Here is a 23821-nt window from a genome sequence, read left to right as displayed (position 1 = left end):
TATTGCTTTATTGCTTCCTGTGCGTAACATCCTATACGAAAGTCAAACTGAGGCCATCAGGAAATTCTCAGATAAATGAGACAGTATTTTTTAAATAATTTTAGAAAACGCTGCACTGTGTTAAACAGGTCTGTATTTAGAGGCGGTTTGCTTTTTCCACTTTTATAGACGGGTGTTAGTACAGCAGATTTAAGCCTGCCAGGAAATACACCCCGTGTCACTGACTGGATACGGTCAAGCAGCACCAGATAACTAACTATACATGCAGAAAATTGGCAGCTACGGGGTGTTGACCGCTAACAGTTCTACTTACCGCCTTCAACGGGCTGGCCACTCTCGCCATTAATCAGCACAGCAACAAGCTGGAATGCACTTCAAACTCAAGAGGGAAAGATGCACATAGAACAACATTCGCAACTTAATACGAAAATAAATGAATTTGATTGGCATGAATTAACGCTAGCTAATCCAGTATCGCCTTCAGCCAGCTAACGGCTCCACGCTATGCTGTGAGGTCTCTCTATTTACTGAAAACGTCCACCCTTACAAACAGCCCAAACAGTCGCCGAGAAAGGCACGAAAGCGCCAGAATAGAAATTCACACTGCGAATTGTCTCTCTCTTCCGTATTGCACTCAGTAACCTTATTCATCCCTCAAGATCACCAGCTCCAGAGTTCCTAAGTTCACTACGAAAGCGTTAGATCGGTTGGACAGAAATACGGGAGCTCGGCGAGAAATGCATTCTTGTAAGAAAATGCAGATGCTAGAGTAGCCTGCAGGTTGCGCTGTGCAACATCCTCAGTGCCTCGGAAGTATCAGTCGCGGTCAGAACGATGTGCTGCGTAGTTGTGTTGCTTCATGTCGGAGATGAGCGGTTCGGTACTTGGGGAAAATTGTTCGCGCTCCTTTGGTGGCTGCTTCCGTAACCATGGCAGCCGGAGTGTCAGGTGCTTCAACAACAATCGAAGATTTATGCCGCATACAAGGAGAACAGAAGAGGAGCTTCCAGCAAGTCACAACGCGGGCGAAAGTGTGTGCTGAATGGTCGTGACAGACGGTCGTTCGAGAAGATTGTGACGAAGAAAAGTGGACACAGCAGCGAAAGTCAGTGCAGAGCTGACTGTCGCACTCGAGAATCCTGTCGGCACCGAAAGGACGTGTAAAGAGCTCCATAATCAAGGAACTGCAGGTCTAGCTGCAATTCCGAAACCATTTATCAGTGATGCAAATGCCCGTAACGGAAAACTGTGGTGCCGAAGCCACAAAAGCTGGAATATGGAGCAATGGAAGAACGTAATTTAGTCGTATGAGTTTTGTTTCTCGCTGTTTCTGGGTTCTAGCCGAGTTCACGTTTCAAGAATGCATCATGACAAGGGTCCGGTGACGATTTTCGCAGCCGTATGTCGGTGTTCAACGAAGGACACCGTCGTGCTGCAAGGTCGCATTACTGTCAAGGATTATTTGACCATTTTGGGTGATCAAATCCATCCCAACGTACTACGTTTGTTGCCCAATGATGATGCTGTATTGGAAGACGACAGGGCGCGTGTCTACACAGTTCATGTCGTCCAGGACTGGTTTTCTGAGCATATTATTGAGCCTTTATGGTCCAGTTTGCAGACAACGGTACGTGATCGCTATCCACCTCCATCATTTTTACCTGAGCTTGCCACTATTTTGCAGGAAGAATGGTGTGAGATTCAGTTTGAAGGCATACAATAACCGTATTTATCGATTCCGAAACAACTAGGAGCTGTTTTGAATGCCAGTGGTTTCGCTACACCGTATTGGGCACGTAATGTGATGTTTTCATGTTTTTGTCCAACCTGTATGTCCGCACCAGAGGGCGCATGACCTCTACAGCCCACGGGAGCTGCTTCCTGAGTTCTCGATTTCGCGAGCTCCAGACCGCAGCACGAAATTATTTAACAATTAGTGCTTACACGCAGTCTGACTGAAGAGCAGAATGCTGGCATTTCTATTAGGCTAATGACGCTTCCGTAAGGTACTGCTTACTTCCTTGAGTCAGTAGTTTCTCCGCAACGTTGGAAAATATTGCCCGTCACGAGGGAATTACTCAGTTTGGGGCAGGTCTCGTGTGCTTCGACCACTATCTACACTGTCAGAAAAAAATTGGTTAACTCTTTTAGAAGTTTTCAATTCACTCAAGATTTATGTTGCAACGGTGCGTATGGCATACATGCAATGACTGCATTTACAGATCAATAGCACAACCAGTTCTGAGGTACCAGGTGAAAGACGCGTATTAGTAAGTGTTGTAGTCTCCTCATGCGGCAATGCAGGGACTGACTTTCGCATCCAGCCGATCGTACAGATAGCGGGCACTGTCCTGGGATATGATGTCGCACGCCTCCTGAATCTGTCCACATAGTTCTTTAAGAGTTGTCGGTTGACGAGTCGCATCCTGTCGCGTCATATCTCTCACACGCTCTATTGGAGGTATGTCTGGCAATTGTGCTGGCCAGGGAAGCTGCTTCACGGCTTGCAGAGCACGTTCAGTTTCACGGGCAGTGTGTGGGCGAGCATTATCCTGTTGGAACAACATGTCACCTTCCTGCTCCAACAAAGGCAAAAGATCAGATCTAACAATATTCTTCACATACCAAATGCTGGTTAGCGTCCCCTCCAGAAACAATAAAGGTGAAGAACAGTTGTAGCTCATCGCACCTCAGACCATTAGGCCTGCGGTGTGACCAATGTCTGTTGGAGGAATGTACTCTACGAATCAGCGCTCACCAGCTCTACATCGTACGCGCAAACGACCGTCACTTGCGCACGGGCAGAATCTGCTTCTATCGCAGAAGACCGCGGCTCGCCGTACCACCTTCCAAGCGATGCTCTAACGCCAGCAGTCGAGCCGGGCACGTCGATGCAATGGCCTGGGTCGAAGACGGAGCCGAGGTGTGCGTGGCCGTAATCTCCCTGTTAATGACCGCTTCTCTACAGTTCGTGTTAACACGTCACGAGCCCTCTTATGTGTGCTGTGCTTGCTGTACGATCTGCCACTGCTCCCCTTGCAATGCGACGGTCCTGGTGTGCGTTTGTGCTGTGTGAACGACCAGAACCTCATCTGCAGATCAGAAAAGCTCACGTGACCACTGATAGCAGCATCGTTACGACGTAGTACGTCCAACTTGTGAGGCAGTTCTCTGATGGGACCATCCGCCACTCGGAAGGCCATCATTCGCAGCAGTTCAACTTTAAGAAATGGCTCAGTTGGCTGCAGGAAGCACAAATGCGTCTCCGTGCCATGCTTGCCTGCCCGCCTCACACGTTTGCACCAAAATGAGTCTTCTGCCTGTGAGCATTCCCTGTTAAAGGGCAGACAGAAATGGCGCTCTGGTAATCATGCTACTACGCTGTGTTGGTGCACGACTTTGAAACAATTATCAGTACATCTGCTATCCCTGAGGTGGGTATGCCGTCATCAGATGAAAATCAACGTCTTCTTTCCAGGTGCACTAATTTTTTTTCTGGCAGTATACAGGGTGTTTCAAAAAGTACCGCCAAACTTTCAGGAAACATTCCTCAGACACAAAGAAAGAAAATACGTTAGGCGGACATATGTCCGGAAACGCTTACTTTCCATGTTAGAGCTCATTTTTTTTACTTGTCTTCAAATCATATTAATCATGGAATGGAGACACACAGCAACAGAACGTAGCAACGTGACTTCAAACACTTAGTTACAGGAAATGTTCAAAATGTCCTCCGTTAGCGATTATACATGCATCCACCCTCCGTCGCATGAAATCCCCAATGCGCTGATGCAGCCCTGGAAAATGGCGTATTGTATCACAGCCGTCCACAATACGAGCACGAAGAGTCTCTACATTTGGTACCGGGGTTGCGCAGACAAGGGCTTTCAAATGCCCCCATAAATGCAAGTCAAGAGGGTTGAGGTCAGGAGAGCGTGGAGGCCACGGAATTGGTCCGCCTCTACCAATCCATCGGTCACCGAATCTGTTGTTGAGAAGCGTACGAACACTTCGACTGAAATGTGCAGTAGCTCCATCGTGCACGAACCACATGTTGTGTCGTACTTGTAAAGGTACATGTTCTAGCAGCACAGGTAGAGTATCCCGTATGAAATCATGATAACGTGCTCCATTGAGGGTAGGTGGACGAAACTAAAATGAGCTGTAACATGGAAATTAAGCGTTTCCGGACACATGTCCACATAACATCTTTTCTTTATTTGTGTGTGAGGAATGTTTCCCGAAAGTTTGGCCGTACCTTTTTGTAACACCCTGTATTTAGCGTGATTAGCTAAAGAGCAGCGCGTTGCGTGCAGGCTGCAGACAACCTCTTTCCCTGGCGGGCACAATATCCGTCGCAGAGGGCAGTGAAGCGCTGGACAGCGGCGCCAGACGGCACGGCTCGGCGCGGCACGCTACCTGCAGCAGGTTGGCGGCTATGGGGATGTCCATGACGAAGTTCTCGTGGCGGCCGGCCTCCACCAGCAGCACGGACCAGTGCGGCACCTCGGAGAGGCGGGCGGCGACCGCGCAGCCGGCCGTGCCCGCGCCCACCACCACGAAGTCGTACTCGTCCAGCAGCTGCGCGTCGGGCACGTCGCGCGGCTCCGTGTTCCAGTGGCGCGTGCCCTGCTGGAGCGTGCGCAGCGCCGCCTCCAGGATGCTCGGCTCCTGCCCCTGGGCGGCCACCACCGCCGCCGCCGCCGCCGCCACCAGCGCTGCCGCCAGCCCTGCACCAGGACAGAGCCAGCGTCTCAGAACCTTCTCAGTGGCAGACAAACACGAGGGGCCTTCAATTAGTAATGCAACTCATGTTTTCACCGGCCAGTTTCGTTTGAAAAGAATGCGGATTTTGCTGTGGAACAGTGTGGAATCCGCCCGCTTCAGCTGCTACGGTTTCAAGAAGTGCCGATGAGTGGCGGCGCTGTACGTAACCTTAAAAATGGCGCCATCAACAGAGTTGCGATCCAAGCAGAGAGCTGTCATTGAGCTCCTTTTGGCGGAAAACCAGAGGATCGCAGATACTCATAGGCGCTTGCGGAATGTCTATGAAGACCTAGTGGTGAACAAAAGCACGGAGAGTCGTTGGGAGAGGCGCCTGCCGCCATCGCAACAACGTCGCAGAAAGCTGTTGGATCTGCCGCCTGCCGGCTGGACGCCGAAAGCTGCGACTCCGGCAGTGTTACAATGTGCGGACACCTCATTCGAGGTAATCGACGGATCACAAACAAACACCTCGCTGCTCAACTGGAAGCCCCTGTAGCTAGTGCTGACACGCTCTTCCACCAATTGGTACACAAAGGTGCCTGCTCGCTGGGCCTCGCCGCCTAACAGGACACCATAAGGGGCAAGGAAGTACCATCTGAGCAGAATGAGCAATGGAGGGTGCAGTCCGCAGGAAGCAGTACATGGATGATGGGCAGGTTATTCGTACAGCAAGGCGTTGGCTCCGACGTTGACCAGTGGACTGGTACAATGCGCACATACAGGCCTCCCAGTACGGTGGCGTAAGGCCGTCACATTGAACGGAGATCATGGTTGAAAAACAGGGTTTTGCACCCAAAAGAGAGGCAAATAATATGGTGTATTGGAATCGTCAATAAAACGAACCTGTTTTCAGAAAAAAATGTGTTGCATTACTTATTGAGTGCTCCTCATAGTAAGAGGTGTTGTCGCATGTGGGGCCTCATAATAAGATGACAAGATTAAAACTGCAGCTTTAGACAGTCGAGCCATTACTGTCATTTTCTGCTGGGACGTAGTAGTTAGTAGAATGTTAGTACATGTAATAACTTCCATTTACGTATTAAAACTGCTACCTTAAGTTACTGAACCTGTCCTCTACCTGATGACTTTTGTTACATATGACTTTTTCGCATGTAATAAGAGGGCTTTTTTTTTCACCTTCGATAAATCCCGAAGTCTGGTGAAGCTTCACGTAGATCAGTGTCACAGTGACTTTAGTATGGCTGTCTATCGCGTCACGGCGCTCTTTTCGGATCTAAGCGCAAAGTGAGCGCATGAGGATGCCTACAAAATAGTCTCTCCCTCCAACTGTGAAGTTCTGCTGAGGGGTTTTGCCTGATGTGATGCGGCCCACATGACGTAACTGTCGTGGGCTTCGTTCACGACGTTTCCGCCCGCACCCTTCAACGGCAATGAATGTGCTCCTGCAGTGTTTTCGATGGGCAGTGTTTGATGAACCACCATACAGCTCTGACTTGGGTCCCCCTGATGTTCGTATCTGCTCACGTGAACCGTTGGCCGTGAGGAAAGCATTTTGGCACAGACAACATAGGGAATTGGCAGAAATCGTAGGCAGCTGCTTTCTATGACGAGGGTATTGGAAAGTTGGTACGACACTAAGACAGAAGTACTTACGAGGTGTGGCTAAACGCTGCAAATAAACCATTTTCGATTTTCAATTTGGTTTCCATTTCACTGTTGTTTTCTATCGGAGGCGGAAAAAAAAATAGCCCTCCAATGTCATTGCCTTCCTCGGACCTGTCAACTGACTGAGCTAATGTGACATTTCTCGTCACGCCGCACGCAGATCCGTTTACTTAAGCACACATGACAAAAGATAATAATCCTGATGCGGTGTTGCGCCTCGCCTGGCCACCGCTTTCACTAACAACTGGCATACCGTGGTGATGGTCATTCAACACTAAATAATCTAAGCTAATCTGGGGCTATAGATGAACGGGAAGGACAGTACCACAATCGAAACGGTAGTGAGATCTCAAATTCCATTCCATAATTGCGATATGCTCTTAATCCAGGATTTACAAAGCGACATAAGTCGAATATTAAGCAGAGGAATAGGGAAGAAAAGGTGTACTTCTGTTGAAAGTCAATCTTACAGGTTGTCAAGAATCAGTTAAAAGAAAAGTTTTTAAAAAAATGCAATCAGTGAACTTAGTTGAGCAATAGAGATAGCAATAGTGGAGCACGATGGAGCGTTACGTAGCCTGTAGTGAGAAGCACGTCTTCATGTGGTGCTGACGGCTGCTGACTGCCGCCTGCCAAGTCCTCTGTGATTTAGGCGGACACCAGGTACTGCCTGGTACGGGGCAGCGACGAAACTGTGGATCACTTATCCGACTGAGTACTGTTTAACAACTCTGTCCCGTAAGGAAACAGCAGAAGACTGTCAGGGTAGGCACCATTTTCTGTTGCTCATGAGAACTCTCCAGATCTGTTAGGTTGCCATCACCTGACTGGTCCTACCCGTGAACAACCTTCCAGGACGCTCCTCGCGTCTTTCATCAAGCTAAAGAACTTTTTGTCACCGCGTCTTGGCGACCACCAACGATTAAATGTGAAGTGCATTACATTAAAATTTCTCTTGCCTAAAATTACTCCTTTACGGAGGAAAGAATTTATGTAATTCCCGTCTCACACTCGTCTCGATGACTCGGCGAAAATCGGAAGGCACGGTCTTCACTTATTTATAGCTTAATTCGCTAACAAATGGCACTGTAAAAGTAAAAACGACACAACACGAAGGAGTTGTCCGAATCGGACAGTACAGACAAACAAACGATTACAATTTTAGAAAAAATGGACGATTTACTCAAGAGGAAGCGCTTTACAGATTGGGCAGGTCAGAAGTGAGTAACGCGTTGGTCTACTTTTGGCCCATATGGAAGAAGTTACTCGGCTTGGCAGTGATTGCTGGAGCTCTCGGGACATTCTCCTGAGGGACAGCGTGCCACGTTCTGTCCAGTTAGTGCGCTAGCTCCTCAAAATCTAGACAGGGTTGCAGGGCCCTGACCTTATTGGTCTAAACAGTGTCAACTGGGGAGGGATCCGGTGATCTTGCTGGCCAAGGTAGGGATTGGTAACCACGAAGACAAATAGTAGAAACTCACACCATATGCGGGAGAGGATTGTATTAGTGAAAGTTAAGCCGTGAACGGTTTCCCATGAAGGGAAACAGAACGGGGTGTAGAATATCGTCGACATAGAGCTGTGCTGCAAGGGTGCCGCCGATGACAACCACGTAGGTCATCCTATGAAATGAAATGAAATGGCGCCCCAGAGCTTGACTCCTGTCTGTCGGGCCGTATGGCGGGCGACAGTCAGCTCGTTACCCCGCCGCCGTCGTCCACTGCGCCTCCACACACATTTTCGATGATCATCGGGGCTGAGTTCGCAGCGGGACTCATCACTCAAGATAATCCCACTCCAGTGCAGTGGGTGAGGATGTCTCGAGACGCCCCGGACAGCTGCGAGGTAGCACGCTGTCGTCCCTCACACAGGCCGAGAACCACGAGCGGCCGTCTGGGATCCCATTTTTCACAGCAGAACGCCTTTGGGCGTCGACCGCAGCAGTACTCTCGGAGACGCCGCTATGTTGACGATATTCTACGCCCCACTCTGTTGCCCTTCGTGGCAGGCCATCCTGAGCTTACATTCTAGCAAGACAGTGCCTCTCCGCGCACGGCGAGACTTCCTACTGCTCGCTTGCCTTCGTGCTTGCCAAACCCTACGTTGGCCGGCGAGGTCTCCGGATCTCTCTTCAGTTGAGAACGCCTGGAGCAGCTGGGGCAGGGCCCTCCAAACAGCTCGCCATTTTGACGATGTAACGCGCCAGTTGGGCGGAATTTCGCACCATAATCCCGCAGGAGGACACCGGACGTCCCTATCAATCAATGCCAAGCCGAATAACTGCGTGCATAAGGGCGGGAAGTGGGGGAATGCGTTTTTGACTTTCTCAATTTATGAAGCTCTTTCTCTCGAATAAATCATCCAATTTTTTTCTGAAATTCTAGACATTTGTTTGTCTGTTCACGTACACCACAATTACCGATTTTCGTCCTATTAAGGTGATTCCCTCGTAGTGTTTTTTTGTTCCCTTAAAGTGTAAATGTAGTGCGACTCTCCAGCATTCGCCACACTAATACCGTGTAACGTCGGCTCTAGCCTGGATAATGGTCTGGATTCCGCGACGAAGATTGCTCTAAAGTTTCTTCTGTTACGTCACATCTAGCTGAAGTCTGTTGTGGTTGATTAGATCTTACAGGGGCACGAAACTTTGGAGCTGTTAACTGCTGCATTTCACCCTGTACTCAAAACAGTGCTAGACATTCTCTATGGAATTAACATCCGGTGAAGTAGCGGCGCAGTCGAGATGCGAGATCGTGCCTGAGTGTCCGTCAAACCAGCAACGTATGCGCGCAGCCCTGTGATCGGGGCTGCAAGGAGGGCAACCCTTAATCACCGAGAATAGAGACATAAACATCCTGGATCGCGTAATCTGTATGAGTGGCAGTATGCCATTGAACGAAACATCATAAAACAACTCATCATTGGAAATTTGGAAATTTGTGGTACGGGCTTGGCTCTGAGCACTATGGGACTTAACTTCTGAGGTCATCAGTCCCCTAGAACTTGGAACTACTTAAACCTAACTAACCTAAGGACATCACACACATCCATGCCCGAGGTAGGATTCAAACCGGCGACCGTAGCGGTTGCGCGTTCCAGACTGAAGCGCCTAGAACCGCTCGGACACCAGCGGCCGGCTTGTGGTAAGGACTATGGCACCAAACTGCTCAGGTAGTCGGTCCCTAGGCTACTTAACCTAACTAAAACTAACTTACGCTAAGGACGACACACAGACCCATGCCCGACGGAGGACTCGAACCTCCGACGGGGGCAGCCGCGCGGACCGTGGCAAGGCGCCCCAGACTGCACGGCTACCTCGCGTGGTCGCTGATCATTGAGTCGGCCGTGCAGTCCACGCCTTGAATCGTTGGAAATGGGATCATACCCACTACATTCCCTCAGTCGGCTTCTATCCAGTTTCTGAGTGATGTGGCTCAACGAAGACGTGCAGTTTTGTGTGTAGCTGTCAGTAATGACCATTTACGCAGTACCACACTCCACTGCATGCAGTTCCCTTCAGAAACTGGTTGAGACAGCACCGCATTCACTGAGCACCCGTTTCTCTCCGGTTTGGAGCCTACAGTCATTGACAAGGCGTGACACTCGTTACTAGGCTCCGGCAGGACCTGCGGGACGATGATCCGTAGGTCGTGTTACATGGCTGGAAGTGGTACAGGGTCACTCCGTCGTTACGGACAGAACATTCTCGCAATTGACATCGAAGTATTAAAAGAAAAACAGTCCTGAATATGAACAATATCTGTACAGCAAAGGTTTGATGGTACGAGGACTAGGAGCTGACACGTGAGAACGAAGTCTTTCGCGACGGCTCTGTTGTATAAATCATTCTCGGACTTCTTGCCGCGTCAATTCAGGTTGAAACCTTTAAACTTTGAGCTTTAGACGATTAGCAACATCGCCTTCATCAGGAGCAGCTGACTGTCCAAACTGCTGGGATCCTGCAATTAAAGAGGCTGCAGAAATAAGACTGAGAGCTTCAACTGTGGCCGCTGATACAGTCTTGGCAGGGCATGGAAGCGAGGAGAGGCAGAGATATTCGTCGGAATGTTTACGCTACTGCGGGAGCGGTGGCGCCACCAGCGCAGACGTCGACGCCATCTGCGACAGAATTACGTAATTACAGTGACAAGCCGTCTATGTGATATATAAAGCCACCACAGCAACGTTCATTCCTGAAGAAGACAATGGAGGTAATCGTCGAAAGCTCGAAGTTTTACCCTAAGTTGACGCGTGAAAAAGTTCGAAATTGTTTTATACAGGAAGTGATACAGACAAAAAAAAGTCATCTTGGTCTCTTTAAAAGAGGGAGGACCGTCTCTAATGACCTTGATGTCGACGGGCGTTAAAACCCAATCTTTTTTCCTGCATTCCTTAAAGAGAAAGGATGAACGTTTGTATTCGTACCTCTTCAATATCCATGTCGGTCTTTCGTCACTAACTGCATGTGCGCAAACTGAATCCACTGACGTTAACAATATTATGTCTTTGAGACTGATTATTGCCGTCCGGTGTGGCCGAGCGGTTCTAGGCGCTACAGTCTGGAACCGCGCGACCGCTACGGTCGCAGGTTCGAATCCTGCCTCGGGCATGGATGTTTGTGATGTCCTTAGGTTAGTTAGGTTCAAGTAGTTCTAAGTTCTAGGGGACTGATGACCCCAGAAGTTAAGCCCATAGTGCTCGCAGCCATTTGAACCAATTTTGAACTGATTATTCGCAAATGCTCAAAAAGGAACGAGTCATTTAATTTGAAAAAGTTTGAAAATTTTTGCACTTTGTTAAAATGTAGCAATGTATGAAAGATACGGAAAAACTGTAATTATCAAAATTCGATACGAATAGAGTAGACAAAATTTCAGACAGAGTCTCTGTAAACAACTGTTATGGACCTAAATACTTCGCCCTGCACTGCTGTAAATACAAACAACGTTAGCGTGTTCGGGCAGTTCCAGCGACACCAATTGTTTCTGTGGCATGTGTGACTCTGAATTTCATTGCGGATTTGCTGAAGAGACCGTAGAGACGCATCCAGTCCCACGTGATATTTCCATTGTTGGCGAGGGGACCAAAATTACACCTGCACCTTAGATCCAAATTCTTTCGAATTCTTTAAATTTAATTTCAATATTACCATTCACGATACAAATTTTCACGAATATACTGAGAAATTTGTCACATTGTATAGGTATTTCTTTTCGTATTATTAGGAAGAGTTGGTAGTCGCTGGGAACAGTATTAAAGCTGTGAAGAGGATTATCAGGCATCTCTCAACGAAACACATAGCTTCTCTTATTTTTACGTCGTGCGTTGAACAGCATTACCTGCGGCAAAATCATAGTGGAACTCAATATGTCGTGTCGGTCATTCACTATAGACTGCTGTAGTGACTGACGTACCTCGTTGCGTATACTGGACGAGACAGGCCCCTTTCTGTCTCAAAAGGCAGTGGCCCGTGTGTGTGTGTGTGTGTGTGTGTGTGTGTGTGTGTGTGTGTGTGTGTGTCGACGTTCTCGTACGGAACACGCGTCTGGCTTCCGGGTTAGCATCGTCTGTACGCCACAGCAGGAACGCGAGAGCTCCTGTTTTGTGCGTGTGTCGTATTTTACTACAAGTCCTTTATTTAGCCTGGGTGGGGCGAGATAGTGAATGAGAAACGCTCTGGACGTAATAGTTTCCTTTCGAGACTAGTGAAAGCGCACGTTGGACTAGATTCGAGAGAGAAATAAAGTAGGCACCAGTTGCGCAAAAGACTAACCGATGTCTATTGGTTAGGTAACTCAGGATTACCACAAAAAATGATCACGAGAAACACAGCTGCTGCCAGAATGTTGGATTTGCCTCTCTTCTGCGAGACTGGAAACGGACAACCTCACGTACGTACGGCGTACTGATTCCTACCTGATTCACGTATTTTACACTTTGTCTCTTTTCTAACACTGAGCACAGGTATATAATACATTGCGAGATACGCATATGCACCGAGTATCCCTTAGGTTGAAATTGAGTGTGGTAGCATAACAGGTCTTGATGAAACCAAGTTAATTGTTGGATGTTTCCACCGACCACCTGACTCCGGTGTGACAGTTCTAGAGTCATTCAAAGAAGGTCTGTGGTCAGTCGTACATAAATACTCAGATCATGCAATACTAGTTGGTGGTGACTTTAACCTAACGAGTATAGATTGAGACGAAATCGTTGGAGGGGCTACAGACAGACAGTCTTGTGAAGTGCATATGAACACATTTTCTGAAAACTCTCTCGAGCAGGTATTTCGGCAGCTCACACGCGATGGAAGTATCTTGGACCTTTTAGCTACAAATACGCCGGGCGTTATCGATGGTGTCGGTATAGATAGGGGATTAGAGATCATGATGTCGTCATAGCAACTATGGTTACAAAAGTTAATAAATCAGTCGAGAGCACTAGGAGAATGTTTCTGCTAGAAAGAGCGGATAAACGGTTGTTAGCATCTCAGGCAATGAACGGCAATCATTTACTTCCATAATGATGGGCGTAGCGGAATTATGGCAAACTTTAAACAGATTGTAAATCGTGCTCTGGACAAGTGTGTGCCTAGTAAATGAATTAAGAACGGAAAATACCCGTCTTGGTTTAGCAACGAAATTCGAAGGAAATAAAGGCTGTTGCACTCTCGGTTCAAAAGAGGACGCGCAAATGACGACAGGCAAAGATTAGTAGAGGTTCGTGCGTCTGTGACAAGATCTACGCGTGACGCATAGAGCACCTACGACCGTCATTACCTTGGCTAAAGATCTGTCGGAGAACCCGAAGATACTCTGGACTTGTGTTAAATCGATAAGCGGGTCTAAGGCGTCCGTCCAGTCACTCGTTGACCAGTTTCGTTTGGCAACAGAAGACAGCAAAAGGAAGACCGAAGATTTAATTTCCACGTCGTCCACGCAGGAGAATCGTACAAACGTACCGTCGTTTGACCATCGCAAAGTGTCCCGTACGGAATACATAGTAATAAACATCTCTGGCGTAGAGGAACAACTGAAAGACTTGAAAACAAATGAGTCGCCAGGTCTGAATGGAATCCCAATTCGGTTTAGACAAAGAGTTCTCTACGTTATTGGCCCCTTACTTAATCTGCATTTATCGAGAATCTCTCGACCAATACAAAGCGCCAAGCGATTGGAAAAATGCGCAGGTGACCCCTGTATATAAGAAAGGTGAAAGAACGGACCCGCAAAATTACAGACCAGTATTCTTCACGTTGGTTTCCTGCAGAATTCTAGAGCATATTCTGTGTTCGAAAATAATAAATTTCCTAGAGACCGAAAAGCTGATGTCAACGAATCAGATCGGGTTTAGAAAGCATCGCTCTCGCTGAACACTGCTTGTTCTTTTCTCACATGATATTTGCGAACTATGGATGAAGGGCAACAGGACAAATTGCATATTTCTACATTTCCGAAAAGCATTCGACGTGTTACCCCACTGCAGACTGTTAACGAAGGTGCGTGCGTGCGGACTAGGCTCCCAGATATGTGACAGGGCTCTAAGACTTCGTAAGTAACAGAACACAGTGTGTCCATCGGAGACAGGGGAAACATCAGGTAAGTGTTATGGGACGGTTGCTATTTTCTCTAGACATAAAAGATCTGGCAGACAGAATGGGCAGCAATCTGCGGTTGTTCGCTGATGATGCTGTGGTGTGTGGGAAGGTGTCGTCGTTGGGTGACTGTAGGAAGACGTGGACAAGACTTCTAGTTGGTGTGATTAATGGCAGGTACCTCTAAATTTAGTAAAATGTAAGTTAATGCGGATGAACAGAAACACAAACCCGTATCTTCGTATACAGCATTATTAGTGTCCTCCGTAACACAGTTTATTTTATTTATTTATTTATGCGTATGGCTAGGGCCCCCCGTCGGGCAGACCGTTCGCCGGGTGCCGGTCTTTCAAGTTGACGCCACTTTGGCGACCTGCAGTCGATGACGATGATAGGATGATGATGATGATGATGATGATGACAGCACAACACCGAGTCCCTGGGCGGAGAAAATTCCCCGACCCTGCAGAAAATCGAACCCGGACCCAGAGGACTGACAGTCCGCCACCCTGACCATTTAGCTACCAGGGGCGTACGAAACACAGTTAAGTCGTTTAAATATCTGGGCGTAACGTTGCGAAGCGATATGAAACGGAACGAGGATGCGAGAAGTGTGCTGGGGATGGCGAATGGTTGACTTGGATTTATCGGGAGAATTCTAAGAAAGTGTGGATCATCCGTAAAAACAGTACGCTGGAGTGTTTGGGATTCGTACCAGGTCGGCTTGAAAGAAGACATCGAAGCAATTCAAAGGCGAGTTGCTAGAATTGTTACCAGTAGGTTCGACTAGCATGCAAGATTTATGGATATGCTTCGGGAACTCAAGAGAGAGATCCTGGAGGGAAGATGATTTTCATTTCCAGGAACGCTACTGAAAAAGTTTAGAGAACCGGCGTTTGAAGCGGACTGCAGAACGATCCTACTGCCGCGAACATACATTTTGCGTTAGGGACCACGAAAACAAGATAATAGAAATTAGGACTCGTACGGAGGCATATTGACAGTCGTTTTCCCTCGCTGTATCTGCGAGTGGTTCAAAAGTGGCTCTGAGCACTATGGGACTTAACACCTGTGGTCAACTTAGAACTACTTAAACCTAACTAACCTAAGGACATCACAAACATCCATGCCCGAGGCAGGATTCGAACCTGCGACCGTAGCGGTCACGCGGTTCCAGACTGAAGCGTCTAGAACCGCACGGACACACCGACCGGCCTCTGCGAGTGGGACAGGAAAGGGAATGACTAGTTGTGGTACAAGCTACCCCCCGCCACGCACCGTACGGTGGCTTGCGGAGTGTGCATGCAGACGCAGATGTAGATGCAGAGGACCTCCAACGACTTGTTGAGTCCATGTTGCCGCACAGCGCCGTGCAAAAGGAAATCTGACACGCTATTGGGCTCAATCGTAGGTCAGGTAGGTGGCAGACTTAGATTCAGTGGCAGGATATTGGGAAAATGCCGCCAGTTTACAGAGAAAACTGTTGACAAATCACTTCTGGCACCCATACCGAATGGGACTGTGAGGGGAATATTAAACGTATACAGAGAAGGGCGGCAAAAATGCTAATTAGTTTCTTTCAATAACGGAGAGCTAAATGGAAATGATGAAAAATCAGATTTGGCAGACTCCTGAAAATGGATATAAATTATCCCGGGAAAACCTACGTACGAAAGTTGAAGAACCATATTAAGTGAATAATCGAAAGGTATTTTTTATAATCTTATGAACCGCTCCCTTAGGCACCGTGTGGACTATTTTAGGCTAACTACAGCAGGCACAGATAAATTTAATTAGTCGTACGCGATTGAACGGGAAGAAACTCAAACATGTGGTACCATGCTGTGCGTTTTGCAATGCAGTTCACGGTGGTTCGCAGACAGTGTATGTATGTAACCGTATGTACGAGGAGCTGTATGCAAAATTTTATCTAACTCAGATACTGTTAACACACGAAAAATACTTGAAGCTGTAATTACGAGAGTAACACTTAAGTTATTGCTTACTGTATTTCGTTTGTGGGTGTTGTGAGCCAACATGGTCTGGTTCTGATGTTTGCTCAGGGCGTTGTACTACATTCGATTCTCTGCAGTAGGTGCATTTTTGCATTCACAAAGATTTACTCCTGAGTGTTCCATGGACGGGAGAAGGAGGGGACGGTAGGGGGGCGAATGGGGGGGGGGGGGGACTGATACTGTCATCATCTGATGACAGAATATTTAGCGTCTGGATCTTGGGTTCGAGAGCGTTGCTGACCAATCCTGATTCACTGTCGTTGTGTCGTAATCCCTTCAGCTATTTGGTAAGTGGAAAAGTTAATTACTATTAGAATAATATGACATCACTTACAAATACCATTCTACCATGTGGTAATTTAATTTTGTTGTAAGAACATCACATACAAGGGGCAGTCAAATGAGACAAATGGGGAAAAAAAGCAAGCACACTTTTTAATATTTCAAAAGTAATCTGCCTAACTGTTAATACATTTATACCACTGTGAGACAAGACGGTCAGTGCCTTCATGGAAAAATGTTTGCGGCTGCCTACGGAACCATGTTTGTGCCCAGGCGTGCACCACTTCGTCCTATGCAAATCCACGGCCACGGATGTATTTCTTCTGCTGCTTCTTCTTTTTCCTTCTCTGCAGACCACCACGAATATGGAAATCAAATGGTGAGAGATGTCAACTCTTTGGAGTATGTGTAAGGAGTTCCCAACGAAACTCCTGCATCGTAATTGATACAACCTCGGCGACATATGAACATGTAGACAACCGCAGACGTGTTAACAGTTTCGGCGATTACTTTTGAAACAATAAACAGCTTACTTACTGACACGTTTGAGGTGTCGGGTATTCTGCCGTATATTAGAGTCGTTCTTGCACTGTATTTCGCTAGCATAACTCGTTATGTTCATCAGGTGCTACTTGAGAATAAATGCGCAGCATCTGATGAAGATACCGAGTTATGTTGTCGGAATATCGAGCAAGAACGACGCTGATATCAGAATAGCCGAAACATGAAATATGTCAACAGATCGCGGGGAAAGCCTGAAGAATAATTAGCTGACTAACTTTTATCCATCTGTCTCGTTTTCATTTCAGTGTCCCTTATATAGGGTGTTCGGAAATTCCCGTTACAAACTTCTAGGACTTGTAAAGGCGAATTGGTGCGTAATATTTTGAACAGGGAACCGAGGCCGGAAGTTTCGTCCAACGCCGTTACAGAGCATCAAAGTTGCAGGTGCCGGCGCCTGCAAATGTATATACATGCAGCGTGATGACTATACATACTTTCTAGGTTGATGGAGAAAGATAAATTTATCAATTTGAAGTAGCGGTTCCTGTACTGGAAACGAACGAGTCGAAAGTTACAAGCGAAAACCGTTCTGACACTCTGACAGTGTCTCCGAGGTGTACCGGTACTGATGTTGCTGAGATTGTAGGGTAGGTAACTTTCAGAGGTGGTAGTACTTACCAAAACAGTATAAAATATTCAGGAACTATGCGCTCTAAAATGCATAAATTAGCACTTGTTCAATAGAGGAGAAGCGTTTCACAGTAGCGAAGATGAACAAATACTTATAGGTCCTCAGGCATGGATTTTAGAGCCTATCTTTAGCAGACTTTTTTCTTGTCTTCGTCCATAATGCCACCTCTGAAAGTTGCATACCCTAGAGTTTCAGCAACATCAGTACCAGCACACTGTCAGAGATACCAGAACGTTTTTCGCGGATAGCTTCCGACTCGTTCGTCTAAATTGCTTGGGCCCTTATCTGAAACTGATACGTTAGAATAAATGTATCATCCTAGAAAGTTTTTTTTTAAATTCTTTATTTCCAAAATACATATTAATTATACAAAGTAGCCCACTGCCTTATATGATTAGTGGGCCAAGGTATGTTACATTTATGTGGGTTGCAGCTATTCTAAGTGTAATTTAGTAACTAGTTAGTAGACAAAGTATGTGAAACTACAATGGGCAAATTAGTATGGTGTGTGAGTACTATGTGGTAACCTAACTGATTAACTATAAACTAGTCACTAAAGCCTGCAGCTTACAGATGTGTCAGCTGAAAAATATAAACCTACTATAAGGCCTTGCTCATTGAGCTAACCCCAATGAGCATGCCCCTGACACTGGGCTGGCCATGGAGTTAGTCGCTGCAGGTTTCTAAGGTTAGTATCTATAATCTAGGTCCTACAACTAACTTATCCTAAGGTCAATTTAGGTGCGTTGTCTAATCCGTGGGATTGCACCCCACTCCCCCTATCCCGAGTCACGGCGGATTCCAAACTACAAGGTCGGCCTGTCCGCAGCCAGGCGGTTTGGGAATAGGGTGCTTGACTCTATCAGTGTTTGATTAGGTCTTTACTGAATGCTAATTTGGTTCTCTCAGGTAGTCCTTTAAGACTTTCTGTGATACCGCGTTAGCCAGGTTGTTGATAGTCTGAAACGTGTCTTGTTGTCTCAGCAGTCTGTACGTGTCTGTATGAGGTAGTTGGTCACGCAAGTCTGAGGCCACATCATTGAAAAGGGGGCACTCGTAGACTACATGATCAGGAGTACCCTCCGGAACACCACAGTCACACGCAGGTGTCGCCTTTATCCCAAATCGACATAGATATGTCGAGTAGGGTCCATGTCCAGTGAGAAAGTGAATCAGTCCCCTGGTTGGTTCGAAATATGGCATTCCCATTCTTTCCCTCACATCTGGCAATAAGTCATAGGTTCTACGTCCAGTTTCTTCGCCTTCCCATGACTGCTGCCACAACTGATCCCCTCTTAGCCTAATCTCAATTTTGTTTTCACTCCTACTTCCTAGAATTTCCTCTATTTTCTGCAAGTTCCCCTTTTTTGCCCAAAACCAAGCGGCTTGCTCCCGAATTTTGATATCTAAGGGGCAGAGCCCCATTATTACTAACAGGGCTCCTCCCGGTGTGGTCCTGTATGCCCCCACTGATCTCATAATCATATTCCTCTGCACACTTCTCACTGTCATGGCGGGCACCACCCTCGTGAGCCTGTGTGCCCAGATTCCCGAACCGTAACCCACTATGGAGGTGAGTATGCTGTTGTGATATAGTTTGATGAGATGTGGTGGGAGATGGAAGCGTTTATGTCCGATGGAGATGAGGTTGTTGAGTACTTGTAAAGCTCTCTGAGTTACAGTTTCAATGTGCCTGCCAAATGACCACCTTTCATCAATGATGATGCCGAGGTATCGAGTCTCACGTCGCCTAAGAACTGGTGAGCCCTCTATTCTGACTGTTGGATTTCGAACAAGTTGTCCCTTTAGAAGGAGATATGTGGACTTAGCTGGTGAAATCGTCATTTTTGTATTACGGCACCAAAGTTGCAGTGTTTCTATTGTTCGTTCAATCCTAGGCTCTAAGTCTTCTCGGCTTCGGCCGCCGACCAGTAGGAGGAGGTCATCAGCGTAGGCTATCACCTCTAGCACTTCATCACTTTGCTGTAATTGGTCTAATAAGGGTTCCATGTGGATGTCCCAAAACAGGGGACCTAGTACGGAGCCCTGGGGACATCCCTTAGTGATTGTTTTCCTAACCCTTGTGCTAGGGGATGACAGCCAAACCTCCCGATCCTCACAATAGCTCCTCAGACAGCCGTATAGCGGCCCTGGACACTCCTTCTCCCGTAAACAGGAGAAGAGCGAAGGCCACCACAGGTTGTCGAAGGCGCCACTTATGTCCACCATGATGCCGACAACGTACTTTTGCGGGGTAGAGCCACAGACCTCAGCCACCAGGGCGATTGCATCAGATGCCGATCGCCCAGGCCTAAAGCCGAACTGCCTGCTGCTCATCCCGCACAGCACTCGGTGCGCAGCCAGTCTGTTAGCCAGCAGTCTCTCCAGAACCTTCCCAAGCAGATCAAGCAAGCAGATTGGTCGGTAGGATTTTGCTTCTGCTGGGTCTTTATCCGTTCCTTTTTTGATAATAACTACATTTGCCCTCTTCCAGATTCGAGGGAACTTTTGCTGTCTGAGACACTCGTTATATAGGTGAGTCAGAGGGGCAACTATCTGGGGGGCCAGAAATTGCACCACCTCCGCCACAATGCCATCTGGCCCGGGAGCTTTCCCTATCTTCAGGGATTTTATGTGGGCAGCCACCTCTTCTTCGGAGAAAGGGTAGACTGCCGTATCGTTTTCATACTCATTATTATTATAGTTCTCTCGCAGCTGCCGTTGTTCATCTGTCTCCCCATCCGCTGTGTCATCAGGCAGCAGGGACTCGAGAAGGACCTCAGCAGTTTCCTGCCAAGACTCCGTCATCCCATCCCCCCGCCTGACGGTTGAGAGCTCCATCGGAGAGCGGGTTTTTTCCCGGACAAGCTTATAGGGAACTCCCCAGGGGTCTAAGGCAAGTTGGTTTAGAACAAAGTGTTCCCAACTTTTAGTTCTTACTTCACGTAAGTGCTTGTGAAAATTGTCTTTCGCTTCCCGGTATAGCTGCAGCCATCGCTGTCTTTCTAGCCAGACGACACTGCGCTGGTAGTGCCTCCTGAGCCGTCTAACAGACCGACGCATCTCCTCTAGTTCAGCTGACCATGGTGACGGAGAGGCCGCCACGGCCTTCCTCCTAGTAGGTACAGCAGCCTTTACCGCTCGAGTTAATGCTGTCGTCAGTTCCTCAGCTCTGTTGTCAACGTCAATGTCCAGGTGTCCGTCACCTTCTGGTAGTGCAGGAATGTCGCACTCCCTAGCAAGTTTCTCCCAGTCGGCTCTTCTGTAGTTATATTGCACCTACCACCCCATGGCCCAGCGGCTCTCCTCATCTCCCACGCTGAAAGTGATAAGATTGTGATCGCTCGTGGTGGCGTTCTCTACCACTTCCCACTGATGGATTAAATGCGCAGCATTAGGCGTAGCCAAGGTCACATCAATGTTTGTGCCTTGGCCTCCTCCCGCCACGTAGGTCGGAGGGTTGCCAGGCATGTTTACCACTACCAGCTGCAAGGCCATAATGACCTCTTCTGCCTTTTCTCCATTTGAGTCCCTGGTGCCGCTGTACCATAGGGGGGATTTCGCGTTTATGTCCGCAGTAACAATTACTTTTCGCCCCCGCAACGCCGTGATAACTGTGGTAAGATGTGCCAGATGTCTTTCAATGTCATCTCCATATTGAAAATACATGTTGATGAGAATAATGGTTCCAGATGGAGACTGCAGCTCCACGACGTTGCAGTGGCTGGTAGTGAACTGTGTTAGAACTATGGCTCTTAGTAGTTTATTTGTTATGATTATTGCCGATCTGGGGTCTTCTCCTTTGCTTATGACTTGCCAGGTTGCAGGTGTGAGAACTAATTTTCCATTTAGGGAGTACGGCTCTTGCAGACAGACCAGATCCAGTCTCCTCTCCTCCACTTCCTTACGTAACTCCTGTATCACAAGTCTGCTGTTATGGGCGTTTAGTTGGAAAGTTTGTAACATCATCACGGAATCATCCTGTTCATATATACATTTACAGGCGCAGGGACCTGTAAATCTGACGCTTTGTTGGATGACCTCGCGGACATGGGTTTTATTCCAAACATTGTGTACTTACTTCTCTCTACAAGTCGTAGAGGTTCGTAACGGAAATTTCCGAACACTCGACATACGTCTGGTGTCCGAGTGAAACAAGAGAATCATTCTAGAAAGAAATGCATTTTGTTTCGAACCATAGTACGTCTGTGTCTGCCCGAAACCTATTTCAGACATAAGACTCAAGTCTTCAAAAGTAAAGAGGGTGTCGCAGCTGCTTGGGGCATAGCAGTAAATGCAAGTAGTTCTGGCAGCCTATAACTGAATCGAGCAGTTCAACCGCTACATAATGGTAAAGTAGATAACGTTTAGTGCTGACAGTAAGGAGGGCGGCCGGCAGGTAACCAGCAGTTACCGCTGCTCCCACGGCAGAGCTCGGCTGTTGCCCCCTCGGCCCCGGGCTTTTAACTGTCGGCCGCTAACACTTAGCGCACACAGGCGGCGCGCTGGTGGGGGTGGAGGCAGCACCTGTTGTGCTCACATCACAGGTCGGTGCGGAGGCGGGGGCGGCGGCAGGCCTTGGCCGACCTTGGCCTAGTGCGTTGCGTGTGCGCGCAGCGAACCTCGGAGCCGGCACAGCTGTTGCACTGCACTGCACTGCTGAGTCGTGCGAAACGACCGAGTAGGACCGCCAAGAGCTTGAAAACTGTTACCGTGGCTTTGCTGCATCGAACGGTGTGTCTCGTCACCAGGTTACTGAATTTACGTTATTTTGTCCAGGATAATGGAGGATGACCTCCGTGGCTGAGGAATAACTTACATTGAAAGGAAAAACAGGATCCGGCAACATTTTACCACTAACTGTTTGTAAGTTTGTGGAAACACGAGTTGCGGATTTTCATACTATACAATATGTAGTAGTTAAAGACATGGTGATGATCGATATATATACTCCACCAACAAAATTACGGAAGATGTTCAGGTTCAAATGGCTCTGAGCACTATGGGACTTAACATCTGAGGCCATCAGTCCCCTAGAACTTAGAACTACTTAAACCTAACTAACCTAAGGACATCACACACATCCATGCCCGAGGCAGGATTCGAACCTGCGACCCTAGCGGTCGCGCGGTTCCAGACTGAAGCGCCTAGAACCGCTTGGCCACCCCTGCCGGCAGATGTTGAGGGATATTTTCAGTATGTAGTAGTCAAAAATACGGTAATGTTGGTTATACAGGGTGTTACAAAAAGGTACGGCCAAACTTTCAGGAAACATTCCTCACACACAAAGAAAGAAAATATGTTATGTGGACGTGTGTCCGGAAACGCTTACTTTCCATGTTAGAGCTCATTTTATTACTTCTCTTCAAATCACATTAATCATGGAATGGAAACACACTGCAACAGAACGTACCAGCGTGACTTCAAACACTTTGTTACAGGAAATGTTCAAAATGTCCTCCGTTGGCGAGGATACATGCATCCACCCTCCGTAGCATGGAATCCCTGATGCGCTGATGCAGCCCTGCAGAATGGCGTATTGTATCACAGCCGTCCACAATACGAGCACGAAGAGTCTCTACATTTGGTACCGGGGTTGCGCAGACAAGAGCTTTCAAATGCCCCCATAAATGAAAGTCAAGAGGGTTGAGGTCAGGAGAGCGTGGAGGCCATGGAATTGGTCCGCCTCTACCAATCCATCGGTCACCGAATCTGTTGTTGAGAAGCGTACGAACACTTCGACTGAAATGTGCAGTAGCTCCATCGCGCATGAACCACATGTTGTGTCGTACTTGTAAAGGCACATGTTCTAGCAGCACAGGTAGAATATCCCGTATGAAATCATGATAACGTGCTCCATTGAGCGTAGGTGGACGAAACTAAAATGAGCTGTAACATGGAAATTAAGCGGTTCCGGACACACGTCCACATAACTTCTTTATTTGTGTGTGAGGAATGTTTCCCGAAAGTTTGGCCGTACCTTTTTGTAACACCCTGTATACTCCACCGCCAAAATTACTGAGGTTGTTCAGCGGTGTTTTCTGAGTATTTTGGTATAAGCGGTCTGTGGCCTCCGGTGGCTGGTTACAGAGTAATAACACGTGATTACGATTTGCCCGTTTCGTTTCTGGAGTTGCCGTCGTTGGCGTGTGTCCGCGGTGGTTCAGTGGATAAGTGCCAGACTCTGGATCCAAGGTTCTCATTCTCAGTGCCCGGTCACTACTAGGATTTATATCAATCACTTACTTGTCCTCTGGCAATGTTTGTTGATCTGAAGTATTCCGAACTGCATCGTGATTTGGAGGCCACGTTAAGCTGTAGCTCCGCCTACAACCTGCTGGA

General features: G+C 47.7%; 1 protein-coding gene across 1 annotated transcript in view; it reads right to left on the bottom strand.

The window, feature by feature from the left end:
* Positions 1 to 23821, bottom strand: part of LOC126203456 (glucose dehydrogenase [FAD, quinone]-like) — a 147515-nt gene that overhangs the window by 90714 nt on the left and 32980 nt on the right. Inside the window, exon 2 of the mRNA XM_049937773.1 lies at positions 4420 to 4730. Coding sequence (XP_049793730.1) covers positions 4420 to 4730 — 311 coding nt within the window. The remainder of the gene's footprint in view (positions 1 to 4419; positions 4731 to 23821) is intronic.

This window comes from Schistocerca nitens, chromosome 9, assembly GCF_023898315.1.
Source record: "Schistocerca nitens isolate TAMUIC-IGC-003100 chromosome 9, iqSchNite1.1, whole genome shotgun sequence".
NCBI classification, from domain to species: Eukaryota; Metazoa; Arthropoda; class Insecta; order Orthoptera; family Acrididae; genus Schistocerca; species Schistocerca nitens.
This window is presented reverse-complemented; position numbering and strand designations above follow the sequence as displayed.